Source organism: Hyperolius riggenbachi, chromosome 1, assembly GCF_040937935.1.
Source record: "Hyperolius riggenbachi isolate aHypRig1 chromosome 1, aHypRig1.pri, whole genome shotgun sequence".
Lineage (NCBI taxonomy): Eukaryota > Metazoa > Chordata > Amphibia > Anura > Hyperoliidae > Hyperolius > Hyperolius riggenbachi.
In genome coordinates, this window is record NC_090646.1 from 215,153,848 (window position 1) to 215,168,949 (window position 15,102).

A 15,102-nucleotide genomic window follows, 5' to 3' on the forward strand; every position below is an offset into this window, starting at 1 on the left:
GTACCGTGTATGCCCAGCATTATACCTTATAAATGTTGCGATATGGCTGATTAATTTATTAGAAGTTCTATAGTCCCAATTGAAAAGCAAAGATGTCACCTTGGGCTCTATTTGCAAAGCATGACCCCATTCGGTAATGCTAAAAACAGTTGATTTTACCAATTACCTTCCCACATTCCAATTCACCAAACCCATCACTGCAAAGAAAATAAACATTACCGACTAGTGAGGTAAATAACCAATTTGTGCGGTAATTGCCTCAAGAAATGCCAAGAAACTGCAAAGCACAAAGATTTCCGCATTAAGTTTACCAGCCATGTATGTTTGGTAATTTTCTCCAGCTCACAGCAGCCGATAACTTGCTCTCCTCATGCTGTCTCTGTGCGGTAGATTTGACAGACAGCCTTTGGGGAGAGCTAGGCAACAAATAGGGAGGACCACACAACCCTGCCTCTTCTGCTGATTTGAAGCGAAGGGTAATCGGGTGGGACTTTCAGTGTAGCAAAGCAGAGGAGGGAAATTTTCAAAAGGCATCCCTGCATCCCTTTAGATGTGCTTATTTGTTTTGTTGCATCCAGAAGGCCTCCCCCTGCTGGCTGCAGCACATCTAAAGGGATAACAGGGTTGCACTGTAGGGAAAACCTCCGAGTCCTACACACAGCTCTCCTGCCTGCCCGCTGACCTGCTACATGCTGGTAAGTGACACCGCACAGGAATTAGTGAACTGAGGCATGTTTGTTCGGTACGTTACCAAACTTCTGCTTCATGAGGGAATTTGGAAAAAAAGTGTAAAATACCTGATGAGGTATTTTACCGAAGACAATTATTTTACCGCCCTGCCCTTTGTGAATAGAGACCCTTGTCAACAATGGTTTGTATAGTCAAAGCCATGGTTTTTCCAGTAGTAATGTATGGTTGTGAGAGTTGTTTCTTAAGGAAGGCTGAGCGCCAAAGAACTGATTCCTTCAAATTGTTATTTTGAGAGTTCCTTGGACTACAAGAAGATTCAATCAGTCAATCCTTAAAGATATTAACCCTGACAGGCGGGACTCATTGGAGAAGACCCTGAAGCAGTGAAAGATTGAGGGCAAAAGGAAGGGACGGCAGAGAATGAGATGGCTATTTAGTATCATCCTAGCAACAAATATGAGCATTGAAAAGCTTCAAGAGGCAGTAGAAGATACAGGCATTGCCAGATTTCAGACAAGGCCACAAAGGCAATGGTCTAGGGCACCAGGAAAGCAAGGGCGGGCTGTGGGCAGCAGGGTGGCAGTATCAGTTAGCCTGCCAAACATTTGTTTTGCTACACAGAGTTTGCACATAGCGGTCAGCGGCTACCAACAGCTAGATCTGGCACTTGGGGGATGAAGGGGCAACAAATGGGTACTTACAGTGATCTCTGAGCTGCCTCTCACTCACCGAATGTGCCGTTCACCCAGGAGCTTACAATCTAATGTCACTAACTGTCCTCAGAAGATCTTATAATGTAATCATTGCCATTATATCACTAACTGTCCTCAGAGGAGCCTAAAATGTAATCCCTGCTGTGTGTGTGTGTGTGTGTGTGTGGGGGGGGGCAGTTTAGGATGCTGTCGGTCCAGGGGCAGCTGTTGATAGTGGGCCTTGGGCAGTAAAAAGTACAAATCCGGCCCTGGATACAGGGACCTGGCATGCTATGGTCCACGGGCTCACAAAGGGTCCCACATGAATGAATAGTGACTGAACATCAACAATTCCCAACTGATTTAAATGCTGCTTCACAGACCAGTAGAAATCCCTGTTTGATGACATTTGTGGCATAAGGATTTGGTAGACATCAATGGAATTTGATTGACACTTTCTTTTTATTATGATTTTTGCTTTAAGCTTAAGAAACAGGATTTCCCAGAGGTCAGTCTAATAAAGAAAACTGCTGTTAAAAAATTATACTCCTCCACAATTTTTATTTCTAATGCAGAACCTTTTGGTGGCCTCGAACATTCAGTTCTTCTATAAATGAAAGAAAATTATCATTTCTTTTATACGGTCAAAGACGTTCTCTCAAATCAGATGAATTAATGTGAATATAAATGAATCCTTATATTAATTTCTGTAAACCCAGGGAAGAGGGGGATCGCTGCACCAGACTGTCACTGTAGACATATTTGCAATGGCAATAATGAATAGTCCTGTCATAAAAAAACACCACATCTTGTGGCAGAAGCAGTGATAGTATGCCTCACTGTATGGTTGCACAGCAGCAGTACCGTGCGGGTCAACCTTTCGGGACCATTGTGGTGCGAAAGCAGAATAATCACACCACAACAGATTATGTCAAGTGTGAAAGGGGCCATAGTACTGAGCTAATCTCACTATTCCATACCCTAGGTAGAGAGATGGAGCCATATCTACATTTCATACTAAAGCAGTACTGTACAGACACTCTCCTTAATGCCTGGTACACACAATGCAATTTTCCCATCAGATCGATGAGAAATTTCACGTTATTCTATAATGTCCAATTTGCTTCCGACCGAGAAAAGGATCAATTTTGTATAGTACTAATCGCCAAATTGATTTTCTCTAATCGGAAGCAGATCAGACATGTTGGAAATTATCAAACAATGGGAAATGTGCCTTTGACCTGGAGGGAAAATCGTATCATGTGCACCCTGGCATTAACATCACTGCTATAACATTCTACATGGTTTACGCATGTTGCACTTTGATAAGATTGCAACCGTGGCTAAAAGTTGCATTATGCATTGAAAGTATGCTGCACTGCCGCTGGAAAGGCTCACGTTGTCTGACAAAACAGTCATCAGCAAGGCACCCAATGTGAATCAACCATAGAAAAATCATTGCATCGTGTTGGGTATTTTATTATTATTATTTATTGTATTTATAAAGCGCCAACATATTACGCAGCGCTGCACAATAGATAAATGGGTTAACATACAGGTAGAACATACGGAAACTCACAACAAAACAAGATTATGCAAATGATATGATAACAATACAATGTCATAGGTCAAAATAGAGACTGTTCGAGTCTACAAGAGGGGTGGTTGTGAGTAAGATTGCATAATCAAGCTGGATACATTAGGGAGGAGGGCCCTGCCAGAGGCTTACAATCTAAAGGGTGGGGTGGAGACAACAGGTAAGTCTTTTGAGAGGGGGTCTAACAGAACATATTATGGTGCTGGTGTAGGGGGGTATGCGAGCGTGAAGAGGTGAGTCTTGAGAGCTTGTTGAGAAGGTATTAAAGGTGGGGGCGAGTCTGATGGCTGGTGGGAGTGAGTTCCAGTAGGGGCAGCCCTGGTGAAGTCCTGCAATCGTGCATGTGACTGAGTTATGCGTGGTGCGACTAGGTGTAGGTCATTGGAGGATCGTAGGGGGCGGGCTGGTATGTGCCTGTGGACCAGATCAGAGATGTAGGTCGGGCAGGTCTTGTGCACTGATTTGTAGGCCAAGCACAGGATTTTGAAATTGATCCTAAAGCTGATGGGGAGCCAGTGTAGTGCTTTACAGAGCGGAGTTGTAGAGGCGCTGCGGTGAGAAGAATTTATCAGTCTGGCTGCCGCATTCATTACCAATTGAAGTGGGGCAGTATGGTTAGAGGGGAGGCCAGACAAAAGCGATGTTATTGTCCGTTGTGACATGATGCAATGGATTCTGTGTGAAAGGACCCTAAAGTCCTAGGACTGTAACAGATTTATGAATGTGCTGAATTTTCTGGAACCAGATGAACTAGATAGTCTAACGAGTAATGATGATAAACTGATGAAGTTACATGGAGGAACTTATAAACTAATGAAAAGGAGAATTGAGTATCATTTCTCTAAACCATGGAATTGCAACCAATCCCTATATTGCCCTTCTCGACAGTACTATAGTACCTAAAACGTAACTTTTAATAACCCCCCCCCAAAAAAAATGAACCAAACAAAAGTGTACCACTACTCAACCAATATGAGGGGTAGCCTCTGTCAATATATCATATTGGTATTAGTAAAGCATCCTGAAAGCTAGTCATATGTTGCACCGAGAAGTGCAGTAAATTTACCCTGTAAGTCAGGGTGCTAGCAGTTACCTGATTAAAGTTAGCATAATGGAGTATTTTCCAGTGTTGAGCTCCAGTCATCCACATGGCTGCACAAAGCTTGACATGGAAGCAGAGTTGGCTTTGCCCAACATCACCCACATTGTGACATCACTCTTTGCCTTGCTTGTGTGCATGCACAGTGTGACAAAAAGTGAGTTAATCCAATAGAGTCTACCCTGCATCCTCTTGGGCCATGCTGGATAGTGTACTGGTTAAGGGCACCACCTCTGACATATGTGACCAGAGTTTCAATCCTGGCTCCGGCAGTGCCTATTCAGTAAGGTGTTCTTGGTCAAGATTCCCTAACACTGCAGGGTGGCCTATTGAGCGTGCCCTTAGTGGCTGCCGCTTTCAGGTGCTTTGAGTCCACCAGGAGAAAAGCACTATACAAATGTTAGCATTATTATTAACAAGGGTTCTTTTCAAAGTGGGGAGGGTTTGCCTAGAAGAATTCCCTCTGTTATAGACCATTGCTGAAAAGGCTCCATGGGCTCTGAATTCCATACCAGCCAGCACAGGTAGCAAGGGGTTAAAGGGAACCTGAAGCAAGAAGTACAAGGAGGCTGCCATATGTATTTCCCTTTAAAAAATATCAGTTGCCTGGCAGCAATGCTGGTATATTTGGCTGCAGCAGTGTTTGAATCACATCAGAAACAAGCATGCAGCTACTCTTGTCAGATTTAACAAAAATGGCAGAAACACCCGATCTGCATATGCTTGTTCAGGACTAAAAGTATTAGTGGCAGAGGATCAGCAGGACAGCCAGGCAACTGGTATTGCTTAAAAGGAAATAAATATGGCAGCCTCCACATACCTCTCACTTCAGGTTCCCTTTAGGAAGGCTTGGAGAGGCGTCACACTTTTTTTTTCTTTTATTATACCATGAAAAAATACAGATTTTTTTTTAACAAATAAAAATTTCAGCAAAAATGTTTTACATTATCTGCACTGTACTGTATGTATGGGACTCTGATAACAGCCAGGAATAACTTGGATTCCTGTGCCCAACTGCCCATGCTTAGCTTTGTAAATGTGCCATCACCAGTTTAGTGAATCACCCACCCAGTGTATTATCTTTATATGTATGAGGGAATTTAGAAGTAATGTAACTTTTTACTATGTCCTAAAACAAGCAAAATGACTAAGCTGCTGTTCTCTGTTCTTTTGTTCCTAAAGTGTGGAAGAGAGTTTTAAAACCTTGTTCTGGTCCATATTCGGCTTGTCTGAGGTAACCTCTGTGGTTCTGAAATATGATCACAAGTTTATAGAGAACATTGGTTATGTCCTCTATGGAATCTACAATGTGACAATGGTGGTTGTTCTTCTGAATATGTTGATTGCCATGATAAACAGCTCCTATCAAGAAATTGAGGTAAATCAAGCTAATCCTAGTGCTTTTTTAATAATGTATTCTAAAAAAAATAATCAGTTTTAGATTTGTTCTGACATTGAATGTACAATCTGTGGGCAATATTCAATAAATATTGGTAAAGTTGCTGTGCACAGGGAGTGCAAGGCAAATTTACCATTATGTAGCGTAACACAAGCATGGCTAGCATGGGCGTCCGCAGAAAATTTTCCAGGGGGGGGGGGGGCAAAAAGTGGGGAGCAAAAAGCCGCAAATCTGGGTCTGTGTTGGAGCTACGTCATGCGGCGCTTGTAGCGCGCCGCGCCGAAAAATGGGTGTGGTCATGAACCAGAATGTGGGTGTGGTTGTGGGTGGAGACAAGTTTACATGAACTAAGCAATGGTGGGACATTAGATTAGGACAGTGGTGGCGAACCTTTTGGAGGTCGAGTGTCCAAACTGCAAAGTCACTTTACTATCACAAAGTGCCAAGAGCAATACAAACGTTTTAACTCATTCATGAACATTATGGAAAATTAAGTTGAAAATAAACTGTGAAGATAAACAATTTCATCCATCGTACTCCTGAAAAAATTATTCATTTTTTTTAGAACCTCCCAGTTTTATTTTCTGTTTTAAAAAGCGGAAAAAGTAGGTTGAATGCTATTGTCTCATATGATGATGATTCAGCTTTTTCCATAGTCTCGCAGTTAGCAATCATGTGACCCCCAACAAGACAAATTCAGCAATCATGAGCCCCCCCCCCCCCATCAAGACAAATTCAGCAATCATGAGGCCCTCAACATGACCAACTCAGCAATCATGAGGCCCCCAACAAGACAAATTCAGCAATCATGAGGCCCCCAACAAGACAAATTCAGGAATCATGAGGCCCCCAACAAGACAAATTCAGCAATCTTGAGGCCGCCAACAAATCATGAGGCCCCCAACAAGACAAAGTCAGTAACCATGAGGCCCGCAACAAGACAAATTCAGCAGTCAAGAGGCACATAAATAGACAGCTTTTCACACAAATAGGCAGAATGCCCCCTTAATATGTAGACACCTCTCACCTGGCAGCAGTTCCCCAAAATACACTCAATCTGACAGCAGTGGTTCCCCAAAAATAGGTAGCCCCAGGTCTATAGGTGTCCCCAGAATAGGTGGCCAGCGGTATAGATGTCCCCAGAACTGGTAGCCAGGGGTAGAGATGTCCCCAGAACAGGTAGCCAGGGGTATATATGCCCAGTATATGTAGTCAGGGGTATATGTGCCCAGTATATGTAGGCAGGGGTATATGTGCCCAGTATATGTAGGCAGGGGTATATGTCCCCAGTATATGTAGGCAGGGGTATATGTCCCAGTATATGTAGGCAGGGGGATATGTCCCAGTATATGTAGGCAGGGGTATATGTCCCAGTATATGTAGCCAGGGGGATATGTCCCAGTATATGTAGGCAGGGGGTATATGTCCCAGTATATGTAGGCAGGGGGTATATGTCCCAGTATATGTAGCCAGGGGGATATGTCCCAGTATATGTAGGCAGGGGTATATGTCCCAGTATATGTAGGCAGGGGTATATGTCCCAGTATATGTAGCCAGGGGGATATGTCCCAGTATATGTAGGCAGGGGGTATATGTCCCAGTATATGTAGGCAGGGGGTATATGTCCCAGTATATGTAGCCAGGGGGATATGTCCCAGTATATGTAGGCAGGGGTATATGTCCCCAGAAAAAGTAGCTAGGGGATATGTCCCAGTATATGTAGGCAGGGGTATATGTCCCAGTATATGTAGGCAGGGGTATATGTTCCAGTATATGTAGGCAGGGGGTATATGTCCCAGTATATGTAGCCAGGGGGATATGTCCCAGTATATGTAGCCAGGGGGATATGTCCCAGTATATGTAGGCAGGGGTATATGTCCCAGTATATGTAGGCAGGGGTATATGTCCCCAGTATATGTAGGCAAGGGTATATGTCCCAGTATATGTAGGCAGGGGGATATGTCCCAGTATATGTAGGCAGGGGTATATGTCCCAGTATATGTAGCCAGGGGGATATGTCCCAGTATATGTAGGCAGGGGGTATATGTCCCAGTATATGTAGGCAGGGGGTATATGTCCCAGTATATGTAGCCAGGGGGATATGTCCCAGTATATGTAGGCAGGGGTATATGTCCCAGTATATGTAGGGAGGGGTATATGTCCCAGTATATGTAGCCAGGGGGATATGTCCCAGTATATGTAGGCAGGGGGTATATGTCCCAGTATATGTAGGCAGGGGGTATATGTCCCAGTATATGTAGCCAGGGGGATATGTCCCAGTATATGTAGGCAGGGGTATATGTCCCCAGAAAAAGTAGCTAGGGGATATGTCCCAGTATATGTAGGCAGGGGTATATGTCCCAGTATATGTAGGCAGGGGTATATGTTCCAGTATATGTAGGCAGGGGGTATATGTCCCAGTATATGTAGCCAGGGGGATATGTCCCAGTATATGTAGCCAGGGGGATATGTCCCAGTATATGTAGGCAGGGGTATATGTCCCAGTATATGTAGGCAGGGGGTATATGTCCCAGTATATGTAGCCAGGGGGATATGTCCCAGTATATGTAGGCAGGGGTATATGTCCCCAGAAAAAGTAGCCAGGGGGATATGCCCCAGTATATGTAGGCAGGGGTATATGTCCCAGTATATGTAGGCAGGGGTATCTGTCCCAGTATATGTAGGCAGGGGGTATATGTCCCAGTATATGTAGCCAGGGGGATATGTCCCAGTATATGTAGCCAGGGGGGTATGTCCCAGTATATGTAGGCAGGGGGATATGTCCCAGTATATGTAGGCAGGGGGTATATGTCCCAGTATATGTAGGCAGGGGGTATATGTCCCAGTATATGTAGCCAGGGGGATATGTCCCAGTATATGTAGGCAGGGGTATATGTCCCAGTATATGTAGGCAGGGGGTATATGTCCCAGTATATGTAGGCAGGGGGTATATGTCCCAGTATATGTAGCCAGGGGGATATGTCCCAGAATATGTAGCCAGGGGGATATGTCCCAGTATATGTAGGCAGGGGTATATGTCCCAGTATATGTAGGCAGGGGTATATGTCCCAGTATATGTAGCCAGGGGGATATATCCCAGTATATGTAGGCAGGGGGTATATGTCCCAGTATATGTAGCCAGGGGTATATGTGCCCAGTATATGTAGCCAGGGGTATATGTGCCCAGTATATGTAGCCAGGGGTATATGTCCCCAGAAAAAGTGGCCATGTGTGCCCCAGCAGGAGGGGAGCAGCGCAGAGAAGAGGGAGAGCTATGGGCACTCACCTTAGGGGACTCTCCCTCCCTCTCTCACTCTCCCCTCCGGAGTCCGGAATGAAGTGTGCAGCGGCTGGGCAGCGGGAGGAACTTACCTCCTCTCGTGGCACGCGCCGGATGGATTAGCCGCTACTCTGGTCTGATCCAGACCAGAGTGCGGCACCAGAACTTCCGGCACAGGAGCGAGACGAGGTAAGTTCCGCCCGCTGCCCAGCCGCTGCACACTTCATTCCGGAGGGGACAGCGAGGGAGAGAGAGCCCCCTAAGGTGAGGGAAGGGGGGGGGGGAGACGTCCGCCCTTCCCCACTGTGCCCATAGCTCTCTCTCTTCTCTGCGCTGCTACCCTCCTTCTGGCTGCACGGGCACGCGGCCAGGGGGGGGGGGGCAGTGGGCGGCCAGGCTCAGGCAGATGCCCGGTTTTGCCGTATGTGCGGACGCCCATGATGGCTAGGGTAATGCGCATTGTGCTACTTGCACAGTGGGTGTCACACTAGCAATGCTCGCGTTACTCAGGATGCGCTGCAGTGCATTACTCTCTCTCTATCTCATATATATATATATATATATATATATATATATATATATATATATATATATATATATATATATATATATATATATATATATATAAAACTCTACGGACTGTATGCTGCACTGTACAGGTTACATCGCACTGAAAACGTGCAATGTGACTTGTCAACACCGTTGCGGTACAATCCCATTTTTGTGGATGTGCACTGCAAAGGTTCTAGTGTGAAAGGAGCCTGAGTATGAAAGGGAACCTGAAGTAAGAGTGATATGAATTTTAATCAATACCAGCTGCCTGGCATCCCTGCTGATCTGTTTGGTTGCTGAATCACACACATAGTTACATAGTTACATAGTTATTTTGGTTGAAAAAAGACATTCGAGTTCAACCAGAGAACAAAGTACAACACAAGCCTACTCCCTCACATATCCCTATTGATCCAGAGGAAGGCGAAAAAAACCCTTATAAGGCATGGTCCAATCAGCCCCAAAGGGGAAAAAAATTCCTTCCCGACCTCGTGAACACACCAGAAACAAGCATGCAGCTAATCTTGTCAGATTTTTGTCAAAGCACCTAATCTGCATGCTTGTTCAGGGTTTATGGCTAAAAGTATTAGGAGCAGAGGATCAGCAGGACATCCAGTCAATGTGCATTGTTTAAAAAGAAATAAATATGTCAGCCTCCATATGTCTCTCACTTCAGGTTCCCTTTAAAGCAGTAGGATCAGCCATACTATGCCAGGGAAAAAAAACCATATATAAGTAGATAAATAATTGATCTACTTACATAACACATGTATTATACTGTCCACATTTTGATTTCAGTGAATGTTATATAGTAAATGATGAGAATTCTTTTCCTGGTGGAGCCATGTCTTTTGCCCACAGTTAAGGCTAACTCGTGATGTCATTTCTGCTCTTTACTTTTTTTCTTGTCTCCTCCAATCGCTGAGTCGCCTCTGCCTTGCTTGTAAACACAAGTGAGTAGGGGATTAGGTTTCAGATAAGGAGCTGGCAGGGAAATAAAGGGAAGAGGAGGAATAGATTATAGATAAAAAGAACCCCCAGCATACAATTCGTTGGCACCGACTACTAAAGAACCAGTGCTCCTTAAGTATGTGATAACTCCAAATCATAACAGCAGAAAAAGTTTTGAAAGTTTTGAATGCAGGATTAGCATCTTTATCACTTAATACACTCAGACCAGTTGCTGTTGAAATTTAATTTTTATGGTGACGAATTGATACCGCTTTAAGCTGGCCATATACTGGTCAATGTGGCTCAACAGATAGATCTTGCTCAGATCATTGCCTAATCTATTTTCTAAATCTATTGAAAATCTATGCGCACTGTCTTCTGGATCCTCAGGTTTCCCAGCCAACCCTCCCTATTCTGCCCCCCCCCCCCCCGCTTCCCTTCCGCAACCACTAGACACCTCTAGTATTTATGACGGGGAACAGAAGAGGCAGAAAGCAGAGCCCATTGGTGGAGAAAAGACATGTGGTGCACAGGTGAGAGTAGCTTCCCTGTTGCATTGGTCTTCGTGAAATCGAACGCCGCCAATGACATGCTCCCAACCTGTCACCAATCTAGTGAAATCTTCCATTTGGTGTGAGCAAATCAAGCGATTCTGTCCAAAAATCGATCGGTAATTATTTACTGTATCAATTTCTAGCAGAGTTGATCAAATCTCCGAATCGGTCGTAGATCGATGCAAAAAATCAACCAGAGCATGGCCACCTTTAGACTTTTTTTTCTTGAACGATAACCAGTGTCTTAAAAGATTTTAAGACACCTCCAAATTTAACATCATTGGTAACTACAATAAATGTGTATTTATAGAGAGATTTTTTTATTTTTATTTTTTTATTTCATTATGAGGTTTCTTTTATTCAAACAATAGTAAAGTCTATAGAAAGTAAAACATTGACAACATTTATGTAACTGCTGAAAATACATATACAGTGGATTTTCAATGGAACAAGGCAATGAAGCAATTTTTATTGTTGGTTCACTGAGTGTTGGTTAGCATCTAATATTCACCTTATCCATTTGATATAACCGTGGTAGACCCAGGGTTTAATTACTGTATAAAACTTTAAAAGCCTCTGTACAGGAGGTACAAAAACGAATGCATTTCATAAGGTAGTATTATACTACTTAAACATTTCTAATTTTGTTACTGCGTGGACCTATTAAAGTGTTTAAAATGGGTTGCCAAAAACAGGGTTGTGGGTTAAGTGCTCTTTCAATTTGTTTGATTGTCTATAATAGAATGTAACTGAAGCAGAGAGCATATTCAAACATAGCTTCGTTCTAATTGTTCGGTGGGAAACTGAACACAAGTAGGAGAAATATAGGTATGATGGAGACGGAAAGTTCTGCGGCTTTGTTTATAATTAAATAGGAAACAAAATGTAGAAAAAAAAGAAAAATGTATTCAGTGTAAAATGCATTGAGTGAGCCCAACACTAATAGTATCTTACTTTAAAAGAATACAACTGTATTTGTAAAGGGAAAAAACAGTCCCGCTGCTACTTACTGTATGCACTATGGCACTTTCAGAATATTGACACAGACATATCGGGGCTCAGTAAACTTTTTACCCACCCTTAAAGAGAATCTGTATTGGTAAAATCGCACAGAAGTAAACATACCAGTGCGTTAGGGGACATCTCCTATTACCCTCTGTCACAATTTCGCCGCTCCCTGCCGCATTAAAAGTGGTTAAAAACAGTTTTAAAAAGTTTGTTTATAAACAAACAAAATGGCCACCAAAACAGGAAGTAGGTTGATGTACAGTATGTCCACACATAGAAAATACATCCATACACAAGCAGGCTGTATACACCCTTCCTTTTGAATCTCAAGAGATCATTTGTGTGTTTCTTTCCCCCTGCATCTCTCATGCACTGAAGTTTCAGGCTGCTCTTTTCTTCCTGCAAACAGCTTTGCCCTTGTCTGAATTTCCTCAGTATGTGAAAGCCCAGCCAGCTCAGAGGACGATTTATCCAGCTTGTAAAAGATAAGAGAGAAGAGAGAAGCTGCCCTAATCTAAATAAATACACAGGCAGTGTGCATAGAGGGGCCTGGAAGGGGGAGTTCATAGCAGAACCACAACACTGAAGAACTTGGCAGCCTTCCAGACACAGGCCGACAAGTCTGACAGGGGAAAGATACATTGATTTATTACAGAGACTGTGATAGCAGAAAGTGCTGCAGTAAGCCAGAACACATTAGAATAGCTTTTGGAACTTGTAGGATGATAAAAAACAGGATGCAATTTTTGTTACGGAGTCTCTTTCAGGTGTGGCATAGGGACCCAAAGCCTGGTACCTTCAACTTTTTTTTTTAAGTGTGTACAACTATTTTATTTTTCAGATCAGGTTGTTCTCAGGTAATTGGTGCCAATCCAAAATGGAACGTCTGGAGTTTAGTCATAGGTCTTGTCCAAGTTCAGATGAATTTCAGTCTAATTCAGCTTGACAAAGCCAACGTCCTTGGCATATTGCCGAAAACGCTGATGGCACATGTTAAGTCTGTGTTTGCGGATCAGTCCATGTCTGTTTGAGCACAGGCAGCAGGAGCGAGAACCCTGACCGAACTTTCTTGGGTGGCTCCAGTAAAGCTGCTGGTGACCCATCGTGCTCTGCTCGCCTCTCTCTATGCGTGAAAAGCACACACCTTCAACTTTGATTGGCCAATTTTACTACCTCCATGTAGTTTGAGATTTTACCTACACAATCTGCTCATAGTATTTAAAAACTGTTGACCCCATGCTACTTGGAGGTGGTTAAACCGGCCAATCAAAATTGAGAGCGTGTACCAGGCTTGAGTTAAGACCTGCACAGCCAACTAACTGATTCATCAAATCTTTTTAGCCATCCCTCAAGTGTTGTATAGGGACCCAAAGCCTGGAACACACCTTCAACTTTGATTGTCCAACTTTACCACTCCCATGTAATATGAAAGCTTTACCTACACAATCTGCTACAGCAGGATAGCACAGCTGGCCACACACATATAGCGAGTGGTGCATAGTAACACTGCATTGGCTTGTAAGTGAGGTAAACATGATAGTTTGTTGAACCTGTGAGTGCAGTAATCTGATAAACCTACTGGAGATAATATGGGTAATATGGGCACAGCTTTCTGATATTTTGCAGAGGCTACTTTATTGATGGGTGCATTGCAGAGCATTGCTAAGAAGTCCCTGCCTAGAAGTGTAGAAGCTTTATTATTTATCCCATAAAGTTAGCCGTGAGTTTCCATGTGGACAGTTACAGAACATCTAGAGATAACCGGGTGTCATTTGAAAAGTTATTGCTAAATCATGTTGCCTACCGGTTTTAGTATTCATTTTTTTTATCTTTATCTCCATGGTTATGGTTATAGTTAATGCCAACCCAAGATGAGGAAAAACTTTTTCTAACATGCACATTTCCGTCAACTCAGCAAGAAGGACAAACTCAATCAAAGCAGCTGCTACTGATGCTCAATTAGCTGGCGGCAGCCAGAAGCTTAATTGATGAAATTGAATTCCCTGCCTGGTTCATTGGAGATACTATATGTATGATAGGAGAACTTTTTGCTCATCACTGCAAACTATCAGTTTTAATAAAGGCCCTAGAAAAAAAAAGATGCAGATACGTAACACAGCTTGGTTATTATTATGTAAACTATTCACAAAAGAACATTAAAACAGCAAAGCGTTATACAAGCAATGCACATGCATTGTGTATGTAATGCGAGTTACACAAATAGCTGTGATGTGCATGCATGTTTCTCTGTTCATCCCCACAGCAGTACACTATATTATTATCACAGAAAAAAAATCTGCTGTCAAAAAGCGTGTTGGTTTATTCAAACAGGCACATGTGAGCATGGTGATATAAACATATATACAGGCATACTCTTAGGAACCTACCGAGACTGCGGGCATGCATGATTCCCTTATTCATCCGTACACAGTGGCATAGCTAGAGACTATGGGGTCCCATAGCAAATTTTTTATGGGGCCATCAGATCTAAGCACTCTTGAGCAATGCCACCTGCCACTGCCCTATGGATTTGAGTTCACTAGGCAACTTACATTTCCATGCAATGTATTGTGAATAGTCTATGAGCACTGAGACAAAGTCAGAGGGTGGAGAAAATAAGTGAACACATCGAGTACCACCTGGGCCCCCTCCTCTCCAGGGCCCTACAGCAGTTGCTATGGCTATTGGTAGGCCCCTAGCAGTACACTATATTGTGATTTTAAAAAATATGGCTGTTCTGCAGCTATATGGGGTTGATTCACTAAACACCAGTAAAATTACAATGTTCAGATGGCATGCAGCAGTTGTACCAGTATGTATGCTGTGGAATTAGAGCATCTTGCATTATGTAGGTAACAGGTGTTTTGGGACGCCAACATTAGTGGAGGGTACCACACAATGGAGAGGGCCAGAATATCCTCCCCACCTTGCAAGGAACTTCCTCTTCTGGTTCCCAGTAGGAGGTGAAGTTTGTAGTTAGTTAGTCATTTACCCCTCCACAGTGCCTCAACTTCCGTTGTGTGTTCCCAGATCCCCCCCCCCCCCCCCCCCCCCACCACCATAATAATGTTCCCATTATAATGTATCCCTCTTCTTATGGTGCTCTGCTCAGTACAGTGCCCCATAGTGTTCTCTTCATTATAATGCCCGTTAGTTCTTTTTTTCATAGCACCTCCTGTTAGTGCTACCTTCATTACAGTGCTCCCCTATAGTGCTTCACTCCATATAGCCTTCCCATTATGTTCTTCTAATTGCAGTTCCTCTGTTCGTACTGATCTCA

At 43.4% G+C, this 15,102-nt stretch overlaps 2 protein-coding genes across 4 annotated transcripts in view; one reads left to right on the top strand and one right to left on the bottom strand.

The window, feature by feature from the left end:
• TRPC3 (transient receptor potential cation channel subfamily C member 3) overlaps window positions 1-15,102 on the top strand; it is a 277,797-nt gene that overhangs the window by 239,240 nt on the left and 23,455 nt on the right. For all 3 annotated transcript variants that reach the window (XM_068280305.1, XM_068280297.1, XM_068280310.1), the window contains exon 8: window positions 5,261-5,456. In XM_068280305.1, the coding sequence (XP_068136406.1) occupies window positions 5,261-5,456 (196 nt within the window). The remainder of the gene's footprint in view (window positions 1-5,260; window positions 5,457-15,102) is intronic.
• LOC137571351 (small ribosomal subunit protein uS14-like) lies at window positions 12,724-12,925 on the bottom strand. The gene has a single exon (XM_068280321.1). It carries the CDS (start codon window positions 12,923-12,925, stop codon window positions 12,755-12,757), a length of 171 nt encoding a protein of 56 aa, XP_068136422.1. The 3' UTR covers window positions 12,724-12,754.